At 36.6% G+C, this 23,628-nt stretch overlaps 2 protein-coding genes across 2 annotated transcripts in view; both read left to right on the forward strand.

The window, feature by feature from the left end:
• Positions 1 to 3,363: 3,363 nt before the first annotated feature.
• LOC142630531 (cyanidin 3-O-galactoside 2''-O-xylosyltransferase FGGT1-like) lies at positions 3,364 to 4,737 on the forward strand. The gene has a single exon (XM_075804519.1). It carries the CDS (start codon positions 3,364 to 3,366, stop codon positions 4,735 to 4,737), a length of 1,374 nt encoding a protein of 457 aa, XP_075660634.1.
• Positions 4,738 to 11,372: 6,635 nt separating this feature from the next.
• The window catches only part of LOC142631127 (transportin MOS14), a 28,269-nt gene continuing 16,013 nt past the window's right edge, over positions 11,373 to 23,628 (forward strand). Inside the window, exons 1-7 of the mRNA XM_075805208.1 lie at positions 11,373 to 11,674; positions 13,755 to 13,832; positions 13,962 to 14,024; positions 15,183 to 15,230; positions 15,323 to 15,469; positions 18,024 to 18,155; positions 18,284 to 18,324. Coding sequence (XP_075661323.1) covers positions 11,552 to 11,674; positions 13,755 to 13,832; positions 13,962 to 14,024; positions 15,183 to 15,230; positions 15,323 to 15,469; positions 18,024 to 18,155; positions 18,284 to 18,324 — 632 coding nt within the window. The 5' untranslated portion in view covers positions 11,373 to 11,551. The remainder of the gene's footprint in view (positions 11,675 to 13,754; positions 13,833 to 13,961; positions 14,025 to 15,182; positions 15,231 to 15,322; positions 15,470 to 18,023; positions 18,156 to 18,283; positions 18,325 to 23,628) is intronic.

The raw sequence follows: 23,628 nt of genomic DNA on the forward strand, positions 1-23,628 counted from the left end.
TAGCTTGCTAGAGATTTGTTGTTCTTCAAGTTCTTTGAATATTTTTGGAGTTCTTGAAAGATTCTATGTATTTGAAGGTTTTTGTTTTGAAGTTTTTTGGCATTTTAGAGGCTTAATTTGTAGAGGGCTTTTTGAAGTTTCTGGAGGTTTTTGAACTTGATTCCAATGAACTTCGAGTTTTAGAAGAAAAATTCAAATTAAATTTTTTTTTAATGTCTTTGGAGCATTCTTAAGGTATAATTTATCCCGATTTAATTTTGATGTCTAGAAAAATTGATGTAGAATAAAAGGGGTGCCGTCTATTTATAATGGTTTCTTAAGATGAGTTCCACTCTAATTGATCTCCTTGAGGATATATAATAAATTTTGATTGGCCCAAAATCAAAGAGTCAACTAAGACTTGTTGTTGTTAACATTTATCTCTATTTTTATTCATTTTAATAAAGATAATTATCCACAATTTTGATTAAAAAAATTATTTATCATGGGCCCAAACGACATGTGGCAAATTTTAATTTATCAATGTAATGTCATCTTGGAAAATACATGTCAACACTTGATTTATTTAATTTAATGACACCAATTTAAAATTTGTTATTAAATTTTGTGCCATGTGATTTCATAATTGGGTGAATAAAATTCTTGCCTCCTACACGTGAGGGGTGGCAATTCGAGTTCGCGTGTCGGGTTCGTGTCGTGTCAAGTCATGAGTATTCGACTACATAGGTCAACACTAACCCGACATGTTTATTAAACGGGTCAAGATTCCTCAACCCTAACACGACCCATTTATTAAACGTGTCAGTCGTGTCGACCTGTTTATCAGCTTTTATCAAAATGAAAAATAATAATTAATGAAAAAACAAACAAATAAATATTTTTAATATAAAATTCAGAACTAACGAGTAATTGCATCACAAATAATCATTCAAAATTAAAACATATCACAATATCACAAATAATTAATCACAATATGTCAAAGAAAATAAATCACAACAACTAATAAGTTTATATACCAAGAGTGTGAAGGGTATATTGGTAAAATATCATTTAATTAAACGGGTCAGACGGGTCAAACGGGTTCTATGTGTTCAACAATAACCTAACCCATTTATTAAACGGGTTAGCCGTGTCAACCCGAATATGACACGAACCCGTTAAGCTTCAACCCATAACCTGCTAATTTCGTGTCGTGTCGTGTCGGGTTCACGGGTCGTGTCAAATTTTGCCACCCCTATACACGTCATTTAGATTTTTAAATGTCACAACACTCAATAGGAGGTTCTCATATCATAACAATAGGAGTCCAAATCTTTTATACCACTTTTTGTGTACCACTTTATGTTCCACCACTTACTACTTGTCATGTTTTCATTTTACTTTCCTTATAGAATAACTGAAATTTAAAATGAAAAGCAATCATACATATGGAAAGTAGTGATTGGTGGAACATAAAGTGATATACAAAAAGTAGTATACAAAAAGTGGTACAGAAGATTTAGACTAACAATAGAGGATACTTTATTACTTTTTCTTGTTCCACTCTATGCTCCACAAATAAAAATGTGACAAATGTCTAATTATTTAAGTAAAACCTAGTTTTATGCCTTAAACTTATTTTAGTTATCTAAATAAATAAAACAAAAAGAAACCCAACACATTCCCACCACCACCAGTCCACCACCTCAACTTTTTCCAATGCAACTACAAGAGATCGCCAGTGACATCAACCCCACCAGTTACGCCCATCCACCTCTGCCGGGTCCACACCACGTTCTCCTTGTTTTCAAATCCATGAATGAGTTTATTATTTGTGATCCATGAAATCGCTTGCCAAAACTCCATAAAAAAAATCACCAAGGCTTATACCCATTGTCCATAAATTGTTCATATGGGACAGTGGACGTTCCACTCGCAGACAATGAAAGTTGAACTTGGAACAAAATTTTTAGGCCATTGTTTTGTTTGTTTGAGACCAGATTGGCGAGAAAGAAAGCAACATGAGAGAGTGTTTTTTCTAGATCGCTTTGATTTTTAAGGGTAACCGTTTTGGATTTGAAAACAATTGGTGTGGACCCAGCGAAGGTGGATGGCAGTGACTGGTCGGGTTGATGTTGCCGGCAATTCCTAACAACGTCGGCGATCTGTTGCTCCTATTGCCGGTGAAGGTGGTGGTGGAGGATCAGTTGTGGGGAGGCGTTGGTGGAGTGACCACCGCACCTCACACCCTTGGTGCGATGGTCACTCCACAGGATAAGTGTTTGTGGGGTGTGGGGTCAAGGACCGAGATTCAAATCTCCAGGAGGGAGCTTCACTCACATATACACTTATGTGGCGTTTGGTACGGGGTAATATTTTAGGATTCCTAGGAATGTTTAAAGATTCCTATGTTTGGTTGCAAATCACGCTAAGGAATCAGATGCCAGGGGAATCTGGATTCCCCTCTCAGTAGGAATGTGGATTCCCTTTAAAACAGGTGGGAATCCAAATTCCCAAGCTTAAAGGAAATTGTATTTTTTATAAATTGACAATTTTAACCCTTTTTCATTATCATTTAAGCAATTAACATAAAATATAAAACAAATTATTATGGATTAAACTCTTTTAAAATTATTATTAAGAATAAAAGCATTTGAGAATTTAAATAGTTATTTTTGTATTGTACCTGTCATTTTGAAATATTAGACTATAATTTTAAAGAATTTTTCATAATTAATAGTTTATATTTGGTTTTTCATTATTAATTTAGAGGAAGATTTTTTTTTTTTTTAAGAACTTGATAGTTCACATTCAAATCTAAGGATAGAATAGGAAAAATAAATAATTCATTTAAGATTTCTGGGAATAAACCGAGCGTTATCATCTCACATTCCTAGGAATCTTAAGATATTCTCAATGAAACCAAACATAGGAATAGCTAGATTCTCAGGAATGTGATTCCCAGGAATCACATTCCTAAGAATCTAGATGCCAAGAGTAATGTGGATTCCCCTGTACCAAACGCCACATTAGATTATGTTAGAGTAGAAATTCTATCTTGTATAAAAAAAAAATATTTATTGTTATTTATTTTAAGTAACAAATAATAAAGGCATAATATTATAATTTAATTTATTAAGTGAAACATGCGGCAAATTTTTATTGGTAGAGTATAAAGTGGAGCAGGTAAAATGGGACAGAAGATTTAGACTCATTTTTTATCCATGCATCAAAAAATATCTTTTTGGTAACAATATCACAATACCACTCTAAAAAACCGCTCATTTGTTATTTGGTTGTTGCATATTTTAAGAACGGAATCAAGGGATAGAGAAATCTATATAGTTGACTCATGCTCATGTGTATTTTTGTTTTGCAGCAAATATGAGTGACAAAACCTTTCACGTAGTTATGTACCCATGGTTTGCCATGGGCCATCTAATTCCATTCCTCCAAATCTCCAACAATCTTGCAGAGAGAGGCCACAGAATCTCTTTTTTCCTGCCAACCAAAACTCAAGCTAAGCTAGAACCTCTCAATCTTCACAAAGACCTCATTTCTTTCATCCCAATCAGTGTTCCACATGTAGATGGCGTCCCTCCTGGTACTGAAACAACCGCTGATGTTCCTCTCCCAATGCATCCCCTCCTCATGACTGCTATGGACCTTACTGCACCCTTCATTGAAGCTTCTCTTTGTGACCTCAAACCCCATTTTGTATTCTATGATTTCACTCACTGGTTACCGGCACTGGCACGCCGGCTAGGCATTAAGTCGGTACTTCATTGCATCATTAGCCCGGCAACTATAGGGTTTTTGCTAAGTCCAGAAAGAAAACTCGATGAAAAACCCATTACAGCTGCTGATTATAAGGAACCTCCACCAAGTTTCCCACCTTCATCGATCAAGTTAACTCCTTTTGAAAATCGACATCTAACCTTCGGAGGGGTGAAACAATTTGGCAAAGGCATAACATTCATGGAACGCCAATTGATGTCTTTCAATGAATCTGATGCGATTAGTTTCAAAAGTTGCACGGAGATGGAAGGGCCTTATTGTGACTATGTTGCAGAACAATTCAAAAAACCTGTTATTCTTGCAGGGCCGGCAGTGCCTAAGCCACCAACTATAGCATTAGAAGAGAAATGGGCAAAGTGGTTGGATAGCTTCAAGGCAAAAACTGTGATATTCTGTGCATTTGGAAGTGAATGCATTTTAAAGGAAGATCAGTTTCAAGAACTGGTTTTGGGTTTTGACCTAACAGGCTTGCCTTTTTTGGCTGCACTTAAAAAACCAATGGAGGCTGAAACAATTGACTCTGCATTGCCAGAAGGGTTTGAAGAGAGAGTAAAAGGAAGAGGGGTTGTTCATGGGGATTGGGTTCAGCAGCAATTAATACTGAGGCATCCTTCTGTAGGGTGCTTTGTGACACATTGTGGGTCTGGTTCTTTATCAGAGGCCATGGTGACTGAGTGCCAATTGGTGTTGCTACCACACGCTGGGGATCAAATTATCAATGCAAGGCTGATGAGTGAAGATCTAAAAGTGGGAGTTGAAGTTGAGAAAGGTGAGGAAGATGGGCTATTTACTAGGGAAGGTGTGTGCAAGGCAGTGAAAGCTGTAATGGATGATGATAGTGAAGTGGGGAAGGAGGTGAGAGCCAACCATGCTAAATGGAGAGAGTTCTTGTCCAGCAAAGGTCTTGAATACTCCTACATTGATAACTTTGTTCAAAAGCTGCTCTCTCTGCTCAAATAATTTTATGGTATTTTTATTTTGGAAGTTAGCTTTATATTTGTAAGATGAATGGCTATTCATCATGACTGGTCTTAAGCCAATTTTTGCTTAGTGATCTTGTTTGAAGTTATTTAGTTTGGTTTAAATCAACATGCAAGACATATGAATGTATGATTTTAAATTTGAGTGATGAGGCTGTGAAGGTAAAGATGATATATATTGTATTGGGGCTTCTAATAATGATTATCATTGATGGATTAATTGCGATCTGTACAATTTAGATAATAATTTAATCTAAAAATTATGTACCATGGTTCGAATGTGTGATAAATGTTCTTGTATATTTTATATATTCACTAGCCTTTTTAGTTAACAATAATGAGATATTACTAATCTACATGATGAGAATCAAAAACTTCTTACAATCGCATGAAAAGAAAGGTAAAATAAAAGTTTTTCATTATAATTCTATATTATTGCATTTCATTTGCAAAATCTAAAGTCTCTGCACGTTTAGTTGCAAGATACTCTACATAACATGCAAGGAGAACCAAATAGATGAGATATTAGATCTCTCATTTTTGTAGCAATGAGATATTAGATCTCTCATTTTTGTAGCAATGAGATATTAGATCTCTCATCCTTGTATTGCTACAAAGATGAGATATCTTAAGCAGAAGACATAGTACAAAAATGCTTGGAAAACAAAATTCACCATTCTTTGACTAGATGGAATGAAAATATATTGAAAAACTCTAATTGAGTAGTTAATATAACATATAGAAACCATTTGGCCCAAAAGATTTAAGTCTATAAGTTTTGAGCTCAATTATGTTATATTAATCACTCTCTCTTGTTATTCTTGTTTGAGCCAAACTAAGTCCATAAGTTTTTCAATGTGGAACTTTGCTAACACACATAGACCCAACATGACTATAATTAGATTTGACGTCTATTACAATATTGAAAAACTCTAATTGAGTAGTTAATATAACATATAGAAACCATTTGGCCCAAAAGATTTAAGTCTATAAGTTTTGAGCTCAATTATATTATATTAATCACTCTCTCTTGTTATTCTTGTTTGAGCCAAACTAAGTCCATAAGTTTTCCAATGTGGAACTTTGCTAACACACATAGACCCAACATGACTATAATTAAATTTGACGTCTATGACAATATGAAATAAAAAAACAAAAGGTGAAGAGCTAGTTTGAAAAGCAATTGACAATTAAAGGCAATCAATTCACAAAACTTTATCGCTTGAACTTTCTCTATTTCATAATAAATTGAAATAAGGAATAAAATACATGATTGGAATAATAACATCAGGAAATGCTCATACAACGTTAATAAGGTGGAACATACATTTTCCACAAATGTTAAGTGACTTTCATATTTTTCTACACAAAGCACCGTTCATTTTATTCATAGAATTAACGAATGATAACACTTGTCCTCAACAAAAGAATCCATCAATGCAATTGACATTTTACAATTAGAATTATTATTCAATGCTAATTCCCTACTTACCTCTAGTAGAGTTTACTGTCGTCATCTCATGCATGTAACCTTAATTTGGCTGAACTCTTCCACAATGAATCTCTTCACACGAACACTCAAGTTTATGACTTCAAGTACCAATTTGAAGGTTTTCATAGCAACAACTTACTGTATGTAAGTTTCAACAACTTCCAAATAATCACTAGTCTTCAAATCTTCGTCCAAATAATTACTTGCCTTCAAACCTTCATTTTGTTGGTAAAGGAGAGTCTCACTTGGCACAAAATCCTTGGCGCACACCAAACACATCAATCTCTCCTCTCTCTCCCTTGTTTAGGTTGACTTAAGTGAACCTTGTACGTAAAGGCACAATTTCCAAGGCATTAAGTTGTGTTAGAAATATTTGAATTGATACACCATGCTAAATATGCTACTATGGATGCGGAAGTGAAAGCATAAAGTATAGAACACAATAACACACGAGGATTACGTGGTTTAGCCTAACGGCCTACATCCACGGAGGAAATCCTAAAGGACTACATCAATAATATATTAGAGTGTAGTACAAATCCTGTGTTACAATGAACCACAACATGTATATATATATATAGTAGACTAAACCCTAGACTAATAGACTTCTAGTATAAGTAGGAAACTTGGCTTGCACACAAAGTAGAATTAGGCTTGGGTTTATACTAATGGGCTAATATATCTCTAACACCCCCTCTCAAATTCAAGGTGGAAGTTTGATGAAACCTTGAGATTTGATAAGGTTGAGAAGATCTCTTGAATAAAGTTTGGCTCTGTGACGGGGGTTTAAGGAAGGCAATAGTCTTGCAATGTTAATGCGACTTCTATCGGTGGCATGACTATACCGAAGAGATTTGACGGCAGTAGTGGGAAGCCAAAGAAAATGAACGCAGCGAAGAAATACCGAGAAAGACAAAGATTGCTTTTAATACACCGTAAGAACAGAAAACCATGGCCATAGGAACTTGGCTTTGATACCATGTTAAATTACCGATTGTCCCAAAAGTTTAAGCTATTAGGAAATGGTATCAGAGTAAGAGATCATGAGTTCGATCTCTGATTTTACTCTACCTCCCATTTAAAAAGTTAAATTCCCACTTGTTGGGCCCCACTTATAAAGGGAAAGTTTAGACCCACAAGTGAGGGGGAATGTTAGACTTATGGTTAAGTGATTAAATTCACCATTTCCTAACAGCTTAAGCTTTTGGAACAATCGGTAATTTAACAAGCTGAATTGGGCTTAAGTTCTGAGTTTGGAATTCAATAATCCCAAGGCTTGATCGGTCAAATGCAATCGAGAGTATAATTACAACCGCTCCCTTGAGCAAGTACAATAGTCTTTCTTTGTCTTTATCTTCAATTTACAACTTAGATTATTCTTTTTTTTTTTTTTTGATTGCCAAACTTATACCAGAGCTTTCATTAATAAGGACTAAAGTCCAATGCAATTACATCATTCATAATCTGATTCACAATACAGGGTGGGGAATCCTCAGCCCAAATTACACATTCTTTTACATTCTTAGCATCTCTAGCGAGTAAGTGAGCAGCCATGTTATTTTTCCTGTTCATGTGGACTACCTTCCAAGAGTGGAACAACTGCAAGTATCTCCTGGAACCTTCAATTATTTTTGGGATTGGAATGGCAGGTGCAGTAACTCCCTTTAAAACATGACAACTTAGATTATTCAATAAGGCTATTAAGAAGCAACTTCCTTGACTTCTTTGCCCACTTAAGACTAAAAAATTTAATCACTTACAAATACTGGTATGCCAACACAGTTACTCACAAAATTGTGCTATCCAATGATAAGGGTTATTGGCATTTGACACCATATTAAAAAACACGAAACAATGAATGGAATTAAATTCTTACACTATAACTTTTATTGTAATAAAAAAATTCAAATATTTGAATGCTCTATAAATTAAAAATGTTGAATGAGATACAAAATATGTAGATTTTTTGTTTTGCTAAACCTAAATATGTAGAATTAAAGTACTAGATCTGCACAGTGTACACAGTGTTAAGTACAAAAACTCGTTCCATCCATTGCACATCCAATTCTATTTGGATTTCATTGATGTGACCTTTTATTTCGATGATCTCCTCCTTTAGTAGAATTACTAACAGTCAAGCTATGGCCATTGACTCTCATTTTTAATTTTTTATTTGATGGCACAAATATAGCATTAGCAAATAAATAAAATAATAAAAAGGACAAATTTCAAACGATCCACACATTTTCTTTTTAATCTTTCAAAATAAACATCTAAATCTACATGTACACCATACCACGCTAAAAATATAGCCAAAATTTTTACTATTTGTATCTAATTATATATAATTTTTATATATATATTGCAAATGAGAAGGAAAATAGTTTCTCTATGTTTAGTTCACAATTATTACAAACTGATGCATTTTCCCTTAACAAGATCACGAATGTTTTTTTTTTTTTTCTATAATAATGTTTATTGGGGACAAGTGTAGAAAAAAAGAAGTTAAAAGCTAGTTGTACAATACAATGTGACTCATAAATAATATCAAAAAGTGTAATAAGACTAATAAATAGTACTAAAAAGAAACTTAAAAACTCAAATAAGCCGAAACTTACATCACATTCCGAACGCGCTCTTAGTAAATTTCTAATTTAAATTTTGTTTTGTTTTGATTTTCAATGAGATGTGGATTAGGGCTATAGTTTTCTTACTGTAAGGACCTAATTTGGTAGCCTAGGCCTAAAAGGAAAAATGATCTAGGCTTAAAGAGTCTAATACAATAAATTTATAGAGAGGGCTGAAAAAATTTATAGTGAACCCAGATGAAAAGAAAATAAGAATAAAAAAGTTTTGCTCAGAGTAAATTGTCCTTGGCACAGCCCGAGGAGACTAAATCTACTATATTTGTCCTTTGAATTTGGTTATAAGTCCAGTTCTTGGTGTTACAATGTTTCTCTCTTTTTTCTTCCCATCCCCTAATCCCTGGAGGGTTCCTTACATTATATAGATCACCTTAGATAATCTTGACCCTCCACTTGTTGACCATTCTGGCCACTACTTGAGTGTCTGTCCCATCAGGCACATTCTCAATCCCTTTGTGAGTTGCGGCAGTCAAGGCAACACTAGGGCCGGCCCTAGACATTTTGGGGCCTAAGGCGATAACTAAAAATTTGGTCTTTTTTATACTAATATATTATTTAAATTAATGTTTATTAATTCTAGTAAACATTTCTAATCAAACAATATATTTATAAAGACTAAAATAAAAAAATAACTTTCAAGTATAGAGCAAATGAGAAATAGAACCTGATTTATATAAAAAATATTGTTGTAGTTTCACCAAACAATAACAAGTTATTAGCAATATCAACCTGTATAAATAAAGACTTATTCAATATATTACCACTAACTAAAATATATATAAAAACACAAGATTAAAATTTTAAAAAAGAAAAAAATTAAGCACAAGCATAACAAAAATTTAAGCACAACTATAACACAAGGCTTATTAATAAGACTCACCCACAAAAAAACACAAAACAAATCCTATCTATAACCCAAAAAAAAAATGCAGGCTTTATAATAAATAAATAAATAAAAACCTTGAAGGCCCAAAACTAATAAACAAAACCAAGGCCCAATCTTATTATAAGTCAAAGTGTCCAAATATTTATACCTGAACGTGAACAGCTGAACCTGATACGGACCATACGGTAAGTAGTTGAGAGAGGTGGGGAGCAATTTGAACAGAGAATCAGATTTAGAGAAAGAATAAGAGAGGCGGAGAAACTGAGAAAGCTTACTTGAGCAGTTGAGAGAGGTGGTCCAGGCGGAGGAAGCTTGCTGCCTTGCTTGAGCTGTTGAGCTAATGAGAATAGTGGAGAGAATGAGAGACAGAGAGAGGCGAAGAGCATAGAGAAAGGTAAAATTTTTAGGGATTTGAGTTGTTTTATTTGTTTTTGATTTATGATTGTTTTGTGGTTAATCTGTTAAACTGGATTTGTAGTTTATCTGGTTGATTTTTGGTTTGTCTAGAGAATAATAATGCTATTTTTGGGTAATGACTTTGTTTATAACCAATGTTTAACCAGGTTTACCAAAATTTTTATTTTTTGGTTAAAATGATATGCCAAATTTTTGTAATTTATCTCTTTTTTTTTTTTGCCCCTACTACCCCTTATTTTCTAAAATTTTGGGGCTCCCTTTCCATTTAGGGGTCTTCGGCAGTTGCCTAACTCGCCTAAGGGAATAGTCGGTCATGGGCAACACTGTTTAGGGGTCTTCTCTATATAAATGCAGGCAGGATGTTTGGTGGGATGCATTAATGTGGTGACAGCCACCAACTTTACAGTCATGTCAGTTGCTAGCCCTTTTCCCGAAACTCTTTCTATATAGTGGGACCTTCTTTGATGATATGTTATTGGCGCGACCCAACAGTCCGAAGGCATGGCCTTCTCGGCAGGATAATAGTCATTCTCGACTATGGATATGATACGTGGCATAATTACCTTACTGGAATTCTTGTATCCCACACTTACCATACAGCTACTTGGAAGAGATATTAGGAGTATTATTTGATGTTTTTGGTATCGTCATTACTTTGAAACAAAATTATAAAGAGATTAAATGTTGCTACGTTGTCAATCTGCAAACATTTCAAGTACAAAACAATGCTATTCTGTGTATTTTAATATCCTTCTCTTTAAGTATAACTATGTTTACACACAATTATTTACTTAAAATAAATCAATAAAAAAAAACTCATCTTATCATGCACATTTCTATATATATATATATATATATATATATATATATATATATAAAAGTAGAATCAAATTATATATACATTTATTTATATGAAAAATACAACTAAAAAGCTTCCTCTTCTCTAGTTCAAATGTTTCAATCCAACGAGGATTTCAACACTGACAAGCTGTTGAGTGGGACCCAAATAACCCAACCCAGTCTAATCACATGGCACGTGTCCTACTCCCAGCTCGTGTTTGACCAATAGTCAAAGAACACGCACAGATCAGGCGGCTAAAACTAAATCACCTCCATTTCCCTTCAAAAAAAAAAAGCACCATTCCTGATCGTCAATCAATCATCATCCTCATTCCTCACCCCCCCCCCGGGCGCCAAAAACCCCTTTATCCAAAAACCCAAGCCCAATTAAAAAACAAACAAACAAAAATCAAACACCAACAAACAAAAAAAAAATAACAAACAAATATATTGTTTACTGGTATTAATATATATCGAATAGCTACTGGTTTGGTTGATTTTGTGAGTTCAAAAAATGGAGCTCCAGAACACAGTGAAAGAAGCCCTAAATGCACTGTACCATCACCCAGACGATACGGTGCGTATGCAAGCCGATCGGTGGCTGCAAGATTTTCAGCGCACGCTCGATGCGTGGCAGGTACTGCTCTGCTCTGCTCTCGATTTTTTTTTTCTGCTTCGGTTCTTAGATTCGGAGGTTTTTGGATTCGATTCGTGCGAAGAATTTGTGTGTGTTTTTGATTTATTTTTTGTTGCGAGATGAATTTGGTTGATGTTTTTTTTTTACTGTTGTGTGGATTGAGGATTGGATTTCGAGAAGTTCGTAAGCGCGTGTGTGAAGTGTTGGAATGTGAGGGATTTGAATTTGAATTTGAATTTTTTTAGGGTTCGTTTTTTGAAATCTTGAGTAGTGGTTCACTGTTCTTTTATATTTTTATTTTGAATTTTGGAAATGGACGTATGCTTTGTTTGGTTACTGAGAAAATGTGGAGAAATTGAAAGAAACTGACGAGTTTGAATTGTGGAATATAAGTTGGGAATGGCATGAAGTTCATGTTGTATGCTGGGATTAATTGTATTATGTTTTGGTTTCAATGAGAATTGGATTCGAGAAGCTCACAAGCACATGTTCAAATTATGTGCGTGTGGTTTTTTTTTTTTTTCAAATATGAAGGATCTGCATTTCATTTAGGGTTCGCGTTCACTGTTTTTTTTTTTTTTGAATTCTGTGTTGTTTATGTGTGTATGTTAATTTTGGATATATGTCTAGGAAGGAAATAAGGTTATGTTTTTTTTTTTTGGTTACTGAGAAAATGTGGAGAAATGAAAAGAAACTGGCAAGTTTGAATTGTAGAATATATATTGGGAATGGTATGAAGTTCATGTTGTATACTGGAATTAATTTTATTGTGTTTGGTTTCAATGAGAATTGGATTCTGAGAAGTTCACAAGCACACGTTCAAATTTTACATGTGTTTTATTTTTAAATGTGAAGGAGTTGAATTTTCATTTAGTGTTTGTTTTTGAAATTTGAGTAGTGCTTCACTGTTTTTTATTTTGAATTTTGAATTTTTTGTGTGTATGTCGATTTTGGTTATATGTCTGGGAAGGAAATGAACATATGCTTTGTTTGGTTACTGAGAAAATATGGAGAAATGAAAAGAAACTGGCAAGTTTGAATTTTAGAATTTATGTTGGGAATGTCATGAAGTTCATGTTGTATACTGGAATTAATTGTATTATGTTTGGTTTCTGAGAAAGAAATAGGAAAAAATAATATACTGGGAAGTGTTTGAAATCTCATATTTTATATTTCTGACTGATGAAAATTTATGTAATTTAGCACTGTAATTTTAATTTTGTGCATCAACTAGAGAATGTATTGTTGCTATAGAATTGTTTTAGGAAGAAGAATTTGAATTCCAAATAGTTAATTATCAAAGAAATTTGTTTCTTCCATACTTGTTTAGTATTAAATTTTAACTGACATGTGTTGCTATAGGGCTGCAAATGAGCCACAGTGTTGCCTGCTTTGACTTTGGCTTGAGATTGAAGGCTCATGCTCACTATCAAGGCCTGGTATCTTGGGCTTGGGCTAGGCTTGGCCTGATTTCAGGCACTACGTTAATTCTAGTCAGTAAAAGGTTTACAACTTATGACGACAGCATATCAATTATGAGTTCTTCCAAGCAAATATTCTCAAAGTCAATTGAAATATGAATCTCATTCTTCTGCTCAACTCATCATATTTCAAACACTACCCTCTGAAATCATTATTTAGTATGAAAATTGCTTTGGACTTGATTTATTTGTAGCAGTTAACTCTCTCTCTCTCTCTCTCTCTCTGTAGCAAGCATCCTGTTTTCTAATAGAACTGCCTCCTCCTGGATTATATTTAAGGCATGTTTTTTAATGTATGGACTGAAGTTAATTGGTCAGTTCTAGCAGTTGTTATCCCTGTCCACCCCCGCCCCCAAAAAAAAAGGAATCTTTCAAAAAGCTTTGGTGTTCCTGTGTGATGGTTCCGTTTGTATCGGATGCTATTACATGTTTTTTTTGAATAAATATATTAGATGCTATTATATTTATGTGTCATTTCACTCTAATTAGAATTTGTTATGTAATATAGTTATTTTCTTGTTATCTGGCTTTTCCACCCATCAAGCCATATGTGTCAGTGTTCTGTTTTAGATGGATTAACATTTTGTTTTCCTATTTAGGTTGCTGATAATTTGCTTCACGACGCCACAAGCAATCTAGAAACCTTAATCTTTTGTTCTCAGACCCTTAGAAGCAAGGTAAACTTACACACTTGTGAATATTTTTTGCTTGATTCTATGGATATGTGAAACTCTAAACAATGAAAACTTGTTTAGCATGTGATGTTGGCTCTTTTTGAGTTTTCATGCACTTTGTATTTGATTTAGGTACAACGAGATTTTGAAGAACTACCTTCTGAAGCTTTTCGTCCATTGCGGGATTCCTTAAATGTGAGTGAGTATCTTTTTTTATACCTTTGACCATGGAAGAAGCTTGGATTTTGATATCATATTTACTACTACTAATGTTACTGGATAATTAAAGCATGAATTGCTGGTTGTGCTAGTAGGAACATGACTTTTCCCTTTTGAAATATATGATACATGTTCTTTCGTCTATGTAACAGAACAAAGATGCAGTTGAATTGTTTCATTAGCACGTCTGTAATCATTAGATTAGTTAATAGAACAACAACCCCCCCGGCCCCCCAATAAAAAGGAAATAGGAATTCCTGTGTAGGACATAGGAACATGGCACAAGAAAAGAGACTCCTTTGAACAACCCCCCCCCCCCGCCCAATTTTTTTTTTCTGCATCTTCTTAATAGTAGTCAATCATGCGAAACACTTTTTATGCGTACAAAATGGTAGAAAATCTTATCTTCCTTTGATTCTTATAAATTCAATAAGTAAAAGAATTAAGGTGGGTGTACATCTCATCAATGGATGTTACAGATCTTAATGATTTGTTTTTGTAAGTTATATGCTTCTGCTTTCAACAGAAGACAGTATCTCTCTAATGAAGCACTTGAATTGGATCGGTCCTTATTTATTAATCTTTGAGATTGTGGTAACTGTGAGGCAAAGTAAGACCATTTTTACATGCCTGTGAAACATATACTGGAATTTCATGTTTTTACTAGTATTAGCATGAGAAACAGGATTATCGATCCCTTGCATCAAAAAAATATTTTTGGGTGTCCATACCACTTTGAAAAAATGTTCAATCATTATCTGGATGTTGCATTTTTATGGAAGGAAGCAAGTGATAGAAATCTAGTTGATTAGCTCATGTGTAATTGTAAAGGAAGAAGTACAAGTAATAATGCTATCTAGGTTATGACTTTGGATCTTGTGGTAGCAGTAGCACATCTCATTATTGTCAAGCTGTAGATTTCACCACTCCTTTCTCTTGCCAGATATTTGATTGGGTTGTAGTAGTTTTTCTGCTATTGTCTCCTATTACTGCTTTGTTTAGATTTTAGTCAATGAAGAAGCAGTGTTATTTTTTTATCCGTATATACAAGCATTCATATGCATGCACAGAAAATACATAAGGAATTTCTTATCATGTTCATGAAATTTGGCTGCATGGATGTTTTAAATGCAGACATTACTGAAAAAATTTCACAAAGGGCCTCCTAAAGTTAGAACTCAGGTATCATTTGAAAGTCCTTTCTCATATATATCCATCTTGTGATATTATGAAACCAAGAGGATATTATTATGCTCAATTGGCTTGCTCTGTAGATTAGCATTGCGGTGGCTGCTTTGGCTGTATATGTTCCTGCAGAAGATTGGGGAGATGGTGGTATTGTGAATTGGCTTAGAGATGAGATGAATTCTCATCCAGAATACATACCAGGATTCTTGGAGCTACTTACAGTTTTGCCTGAGGTATATATTAAATCACGCGTGTTGAGAATTTATATCTGTGATGTATTCAGCATTTTTTAGAAAGAAGAAAGACAGAAATTTTTTCTACAAAAGAATTAAATGATGAGAACGTTGTCCACAGAGAAGCTAAGTAATGCCCTTGAGTCCATGTAGAATGTGCTTGGTTAGACACTGTACTGGATTTTTTTTTTTTGCACCCCCGGGGGGGTAGGGTTGTTTATAAGTAATTTTTTTTACTCCAAAATTTTAAACAACTGCTAGCATATCTTGAAAACAAATGATTAAGTGTAAGGTAGATCCTGAAAACTTTGAAACAATTAATTAATTATAGCACTTTTTGCCTAACATGGTTGTAGGGAAGGTGATGCCGGAGGTGTGAAGAATTTTATTTAATTTCCTAGAGTCAAGGTTATTTTTGTAACTCAATAATTGGCTTTCCCAAGTCAACTAGAATTAAGGTTTGGTTTTAGTATTCTATATAAGAAATTTATTCATGTTATTTTTCTCCTATGAGACAAGTTTATGATTTAATAAAAAAATTTATCCTGGACATTTTCCAATGGTTTGGTGCTAACTTTAAGCCAACTTTAGGTACCACAAATGGATTTGTTTTCTCATGCTAGGTGTAGGCTTCTAGCAAGCCTAGGTGCTGCTTCCATATCTGTTGTTGAATTTGTTTTGGTTTTTTTCTGCATCGGTTTTGGTATCAGACCGTTCGAAGCATTGCCATGGGGTCACAACCAAAAAAATCAACAACCAAGTTAAGGCCAAAATCTGATTTCTACCATTCGCAGTAACCCATCCCACCACCATCAACAATATAAACAAAATAAAAAGCCACAAAAACCAGTCATACCTCTCTCGAACCCAATCTCCAACATAGTCTCATTCCCTGCCACTACCCAAAACACCTAGGTTCCGCTAAAGCAAACCTGTTGGCCCCAAATTTGTCAAGCCTATCATTGAACTGAAGATCGCCGAAAGCCAAACTCGCTTGCGCCCCCCACCTTTGGGGCAGCAGTTATTTTCAAATCCATTAGACTTAATCTTGTGAAACCCAGTCACCAACTGGCCTTGTCACCTCTCGAAATTCACACAAACTTACCTCAACACCATGAGAGACATGCCGCACCACTGCCAGAACTCCATTGGCAACCATTGTGCTGCTTGATCTTTGCTGGGATTGAGACCTGTTGTGAGGACCAATTGGGTCTTGCAGACCACTCCTATGTAGTTGAGGTTTTGCTTGGAGAATTCCATGTGTCAAAAAAAAAAAAACAAGAAGACTCTGGAGTAAACAATGCTCACATGATCAAATTTTTGAGTTGTGTGGCCTCAATCATCTTCTTTTAACCTGTGATACAATAGGTCCATCACTAGCTCATCAGCACATACCAACCCCCACAGACGTCGCGTGCCCAAGTAGAGCAAGCCCAGTGTCTCTAGTTGAGTTGCTGGATTGCTAGAGGGGGAGATTTGCTAATCACGATAATGGTGATATTGGGAGAGCTGTACCTTTTTATCTTATGTGGACCATTTGGGGGGAACTTAATAAGATCCTTTGAAGGTTCTGACAGGAGCATGATGGAGCTAAAGATGAGTTCTTTTGATAGCTTGGATAAATAATTTATAAGGATAGAGAGATTGAAGAAGATGTGAATCATATAATGAGAGTAGGTTGGATGAAGCGGATAAGTGTATCATGAGTATTGTGTGATCGTAAAATGCCTCTTAAGTTAAAGGGAAAATTTTCTAAGATTGTTTTAAGACTAGCTATGCTTTATGGTACTATATGTTGGGCTATTTAGAAGCAACATGTTCATAAGATGAGTGTAGTTGAAATGATAATGTTAAGATGGATAAGTGGAAATACAAGGAAAGATAGGATTCCAAAAGAAGAAATTTGTTTAATGATAAGGGTGGCCCCAAATGATGAAAATATGGGGAAGAGTTACTTGAGATAGTTTTTTCATGTGCAGAGAAGAAAGATTAATGCATCAATGAGGAAAAATGAGTTGATTCAAGGTCAAGGAAACAAAAAAAGGAAGAGGAAGATGTAAAATGACATTAGTAGAGTTGTAAGGCCCCTAGTGGTTCCAACATCTCTTGTGGTGCTTGGGCACTGGAGTTCGCACCCCCACCAACCCTTTCCCTATTTATCTAGGAAAAAAAAAGGATATGTCAATTAAGGTAGTAATAGAGAGTATGATTTTGGATTGGGTAGAATGACAGAAAAGAATACATGTGGTTAACTTTGATTAGTTTGTTGTGGATCTATAGTTGACCCCAAAGTTTTGACGTTAAGACTTCGTTGTTGCTGAATACTAACACAAATATAACATTGAAGCAATTACAAGAGAAATAAATTATTTAATGATTTGATAAAATAATAATATTACCATGGTTTGAGAGAAAGTAATAGTATTGAGTCGGACATTAAAAAAAAGAAATGCAGGAATGCTTCTTTTAGTGGTCTTTATGAAAAGCTAATAATACATAGGTAGTAACTTTGCTGCCTCTATGCATTCTCTTCCTGTTTTGTTATTGCAATCAGGAAGTATATAATTACAAAATAGCAGCTCGTCCTGAAAGACGCCGTCAATTTGATAAAGAGCTCACTTCTCAAATGGAGGTTGCTTTAAGTATCTTGACAGCTTGCTTGAGTATCAATGAACTTAAGGAGCAGGTAAGAGCTGTTCTTGTTAGAATTTTTGTGATTCTTTATTTTGTTTTGATGTTCAGGAGATGATAGATGCCCACTTTTGATTTTTTACTAACTGGTTTTGGACCATTTCAACCTAATGCCTTTGTCAGGTTCTCGAGGCATTTGCATCTTGGCTTCGACTGAAGCATGGGTATGTATTTCCTCTTCTTTGAATCTTGTACACACATGTAAATAAAATTTTCATTCAGAATTTGTTTCTATACAAAGAGGGGAGTACTTGGTGCAAGTTATGTATTCTGTAGTAAATATCAGTTGGTGGCTCTTACCCCTCTAATCTAAAGGAGGTTCTGGGAAAAATTATGTTGTTGTGGCATTGTTCATTAAAAGTGGTGCATGGGTGGCGAAATTAGCATTGACTTTGTGTAAAGAGTTAGGGTTTGCATTTACTGGGTTCATGGGTAGTTTGATAAATTCTGATCCCCCACCTGGGAAAGAATTGTTAAATTGATTGCAAAAAAAAAAAAAGTTTTTAATAGGCGGGAGTCCATTTATTTGTGCGATAGATGATAGGAAAGTTTCTTTAGTGTCATATAAGTGGCTTGCCCTTCGAACAACTTCAAACTGCTGCTCCATTGTTGTTGATTCTTTCTTTTTCTTTTTCTTTTTCTTTTTGAAGTAGGGCCTAGTCTCCTTGAACTTAATGGAAAGTTTTCTTATCCTTTGGGTCTTCTAATATTGGCTTTCTAAGAGGGCTTAATCACCACTTTACAAATGAAATGCGGGGAACTACGCTTTATTCATTATGTGATAAGAGTTAATCATAGAGGTTTAAGATAGGTGGATTGGGGATATTTCTCTAAAAGATCTCTATCTAGAGCTCTACGTGTGCTCAACGGTCAAGGATGCTTACATCTCTGAGGTCTTGTGGATTCCAGAAGGGGGCACTGCTAGAGTGTGGAATTTGAGGTTTTATAGAGCTCAAATTCCACACTCTAGCAAAGCGGCTACCTCGAATTAGCCAGAAATCCTGTTTTAGTTTCTATGTTTTAGGATCAGTATGGGGGGCTTCCGAAGTTTCTTTATTGAATCCAAGTTGTTTCAGTTGGTGGTTGAGGAAGGAGGGAATGTTTTCTCCCTTCAGATCTTTGAACGGGGAAAATACTATATGCAATCGGTGTTTATGGGCAAGAGTGCAGCTCTTTGGATAATGCGGAATTTGGAACACATTGTGATTGGGGTTAGTCCTAAGCAATTTTTCACGCTCAGGGAAGGTGCTACTGCGTACACCTTGCAACGGGGGTCCAATTCATTTGGGCAGTATGTATCAGTGACAGAGCTTAAGGTTGGTGGGCGGCGGCGAACTATCATTATTCCTGCCTGAAAATTACAACAAGGATGGAGAACTTTTGGGATTGAATTACGAAGGATGTTGGAACCTGCTCAATATGCGTTGGGTGGATTGAAGTTTGTACCGTACAGGTCTAAGCAAATTCCAAAGCATCATCCTACCAGGTCCTTTGTGGAAGCTGTCAAAGCTCCAGTGCAGGCAATGTTGAAGCATGTTCAGCAGCCCCTCTACAAAGATAAGGTTAAGGCTGATACCGTGAAGAATACTGTGGAGATTCCAAGTGACAAGTCTCACACACAGGTTGTAGCTTTTGAAACTCAGACTGGTAGTTTTCATCAGGCAGCCGTGGGTGGTGGTGAGGGTGGAGCAGGTGATATTAATGGCAAGAATAAAATTGAGGAGAAAATCCCGGAAGGAATTAATTGCAATATTCCTTTGAAGCCCAATTGGAATTCAAAAATGGTTGAGTTTGGAAAGTTGCGTGATAATAGGAAGGGACGTTGGCTGGGGAGAGGGCTGACTGTGAGTGTGAATGAATATGGAAAGAGGTGGGTATCTTGGGATGTTGTTAAGGGAAGTCAACAAGCTGGCAAATGGGTACCAAGCAATTTTGATTCTAATAATGCAGTGGGTCTGGGCCATCCAAGATGAATGCCCCAGCCTCATTGGGTAATAAAGAACCCATTTTGGGCTTGGGTCTGCTAAGCCCAACTAACTTTGAGGCTGGAGAAAGCTCATTTAGTGGTCTAAGGAAACTGGAGTCCTCTTACCAGAATGGGTTCGCGGTGCCAAGTCCAGGTAGAAGTGAGCTCACTGCTACGAAGGAGCTTAGGTGCTCAAGAGCCAAACCCACCGCATCGGAGCAACCGACGATGTCGTCGAAGGTATCGATGATCACATCCATGACATCGAAGCAACCTGTGATGTCGCCTAGGGTATCGATGGTCACATCCACCATCTCAGAGCAACCTTCGTCATCGCCGATGGTACCGATGGACTTAGCAGTGATGGAAGTTGAGCTTAAGGGTGCTGAGCTTAGCTCGATGTGACTAGAGCAGCCACCCACTGAGCCGACAGGATCGGCGATGGTGGCCCAAGTCCCCCACGAACAGATGTCGCTGACCAGTGCTCCGTGTGGGTCGAGACTGGTGCCGGTGGTGTCATCGGCCATGATATCGGAGCAGGGAATGAATCTGGTGGACCCGATAGTGTTGGAGTTGGTGCCTCTGTCTTCTTCAGTGGCATCGGAGGATGGGGATGAGGAGTGTATGGGTTTGGAAGGTTTGGGTATTTCTGACTTTGAGGGAGTTCAACTACCTGGCCCAACTATAAGGGACTTGGTCGAAGACTTGGATAAGTCTTGGGGTAACTCCAAAGACTGGATATTACAAATGCGTGATGGCCGGCAATTAGTGCTCCCATTGTCACTGTATCGTTCTCCAGATTGTATGTCAGTCTGCTCAAGTCTAGAGGGAGAGGGTGTACCAGGTACTGTTTCTTGTACTAATGAAGGGAAGAGGGTTACTTGGGTAGATGAGAGTGAGGGGCTAGTAGATTCCTTGACTGTGGTTCCCGGGTTAGTAAGTGAGCTATGGGAGTCTGATGGAAGGTTGAGGTCTTGTGAGGGAGGTGATGAGCCATTAGTTGTGGTACCTTTGGCTACTGAAGGTCCGATGGAGTTGGAGTCTAGTCCTATGAAGGAGATTGGGTGTAAGGAGAGTGTGGATAGTTGTCAACTATCACAATGGGTAACTAGTAGGATAAAGGCTTTCAAGAAATCTGTGGGCACTTCACTGGAAGGTTTTGAGGAGCAGATTACAGGATTGTTATTAGCCATAGAGGCCAGTAAGAAAGATAGGCAGAAACTTGTGGTGGGTGATCAGAAGAAGTTGGTTAAGTCCGGTCGGAAAGGTCAGCGGGAGTTGAAGAATTTGCTGTCATCTTTAAATGTCGAGTATGATACAAATAAAGTAAGGAGTGCAAGTTCTGAGCGGGTGGTTGTGTCTTATCAATGAATGTGAAGATTATTTCTTGGAATGTTAGAGGGTTGAATGAGCAGGATAAAAGGCTCAGGGTTAGAAATTTGATTAGGAAATGGGGGCCAGATGTGGTTTGTCTTCAAGAAACCAAAATGGGGGCTGATTAATAGAGCAGTGATTCGTAGCTTGTGGGGTGGCCAACATGTTGATTGGTCTTACTTAGGTTCTTGTGGTGCTTCTGGTGGGGTGTTAGTGATGTGGGACACTCGAGTAGTGAATAAAATGGAGGAAGCAGTGGGGAGATTTTCGGTTTCTTGTAAGTTTACAAGTGTGTCAGATCAGTTTGTATGGGCGTTTACGGGTGTTTATGGTCCTAATTTACACCGAGATAGGAGGTTATTATGGGAGGAACTCTGTGGCTTGAATAGCTAGTGGAGTGTCCTATGGTGTGTGGGTGGTGACTTTAATGTGGTTAGGTTCCCTTCTGAACGATTGGGGTCTACTTCTTTCACTAATGCTATGAGGGAGTTTTCTAATTTTATCTCAGAACAGGGTCTTATTGATCTGCCCTTGCAAGGAGGTACTTTCACTTGGTCAAATTCTAGAGAAGTTGCTTTGAAGGCTAGGCTGGACAGATTTTTGTTTTCTGCAGATTGGGAGGATAAGTTCCCAACAGTTTCTCAAAGACGGCTGTCTAAATTGTGCTCAGATCATTTTCCAATTGTCCTTGAGGGTGGTTCTTTTCAGAGAGGGAGTATGCCATTTAGATTTGAGAATATGTGGCTAAAGGATGAAGGTTTTATGGATAGGGTTCGGTCATGGTGGGATTCCTACCAGGTTCACAGTGCACCGAGTTTTATTCTGGCTAATAAATTAAAGCTCCTTAAAAATGATTTGAAAAGATGGAATGTGGAGGTGTTTGGTCATGTTGATGTTCGAATTAAAAAATTGTGGAAGGACCTTAGTGTTCTAGAGAATAGGGAGGAGAGTCAGAAATTATCAGCAGAGGAAAGGGTGGAAATGGGAAGAATTCATGATGAGTTAGAGAAAGCTACTCTGTTGGAAGAAATTTGTTGGAGGCAGAAATCTAGAGTTCTTTATGTTAGGTAAGGAGACAGGAATACTAAGTTTTTCCATCGTATAGCTAATTCTCATAGGAGGGCTAATTCTATTGATAGGCTTATGGTGTATGGGGTGTTGTCTTCGGACCCTGCTGCTATAGCAAACCGTATTTCTCAATTTTATAGGCAGCTTTACTTGGAGGAGGTGCCTCACAGACCTGTCTTAGATGATGTGGTTTTTTCTAGCATCTCGGTGGAAGATGCAAGTTGGCTAGATAGGCCTTTTGAGGAAGGAGAGGTGTTTGAGGTGATCCATGATTTTAATGGTGATAAGGCACCTGGCCCGGATGGCTTTTCCATGGCATTCTTCTAGTCTTGTTGGGGTGTTTTGAAACCTGAAATTATGGTTGTATTCTACAATTTCCATACTCAGGCGGTGTTTGAGAAGAGTCTTAATGCTTCATTCCTAGCCCTTATCCCTAAGAAAGTGGATGCTGTGGAGGTAAAGGATTATCGGCCTATCAGTTTAGTTGGTGGGATGTATAAGATTATTTCTAAGGTATTGGCTAATCGGCTTCGTAGGGTGGCGCGTGGTCTTATTTCAGATTCACAAAATGCTTTTGTTAAGGGTAGACAGATTTTGGATTCCATCTTGATTGCTTCTGAATGTATTGATAGTAGATTGAAGTCAGGAGTTCCGGGTGTGCTTTGTAAGTTGGATGTGGAGAAGGCGTATGATCATGTGAGTTGGGATTTTTTAATGTATATGCTGCAGCGTTGTGGTTTCTTAGAAAAATGGAGAAACTGGATAAGGTATTGCATTTCAACTGTAAAGTTTTCCATTTTGATCAATGGCAGCCCAACTGATTTCTTTGGAAGTTCTAGGGGGTTTCGGCAAGGGGATCCTTTATCTCCATTGTTGTTTGATATTGTGATGGAGGCATTAAGTCGTATGTTGGATTTGGCTGCTTCCACTGGGCAATTCTCAGGTTTTTCTGTGGGCAGTGCGGTTGGTCCATCAGTGATGGTGTCTCACCTTCTATTTGCAGATGACACTTTGATTTTTTGTGATGCTGAACCGTCTCAGATTGCTAATTTGAGAGCGG

This window comes from Castanea sativa, chromosome 4, assembly GCF_040712315.1.
Source record: "Castanea sativa cultivar Marrone di Chiusa Pesio chromosome 4, ASM4071231v1".
Classification (NCBI taxonomy): Eukaryota; Viridiplantae; Streptophyta; class Magnoliopsida; order Fagales; family Fagaceae; genus Castanea; species Castanea sativa.

Bases quoted from the DNA above. Each gene is read 5' to 3' on its own strand.
- LOC142630531 (XM_075804519.1), top strand. From the start codon at position 3,364: ATGAGTGACAAAACCTTTCACGTAGTTATGTACCCATGGTTTGCCATG.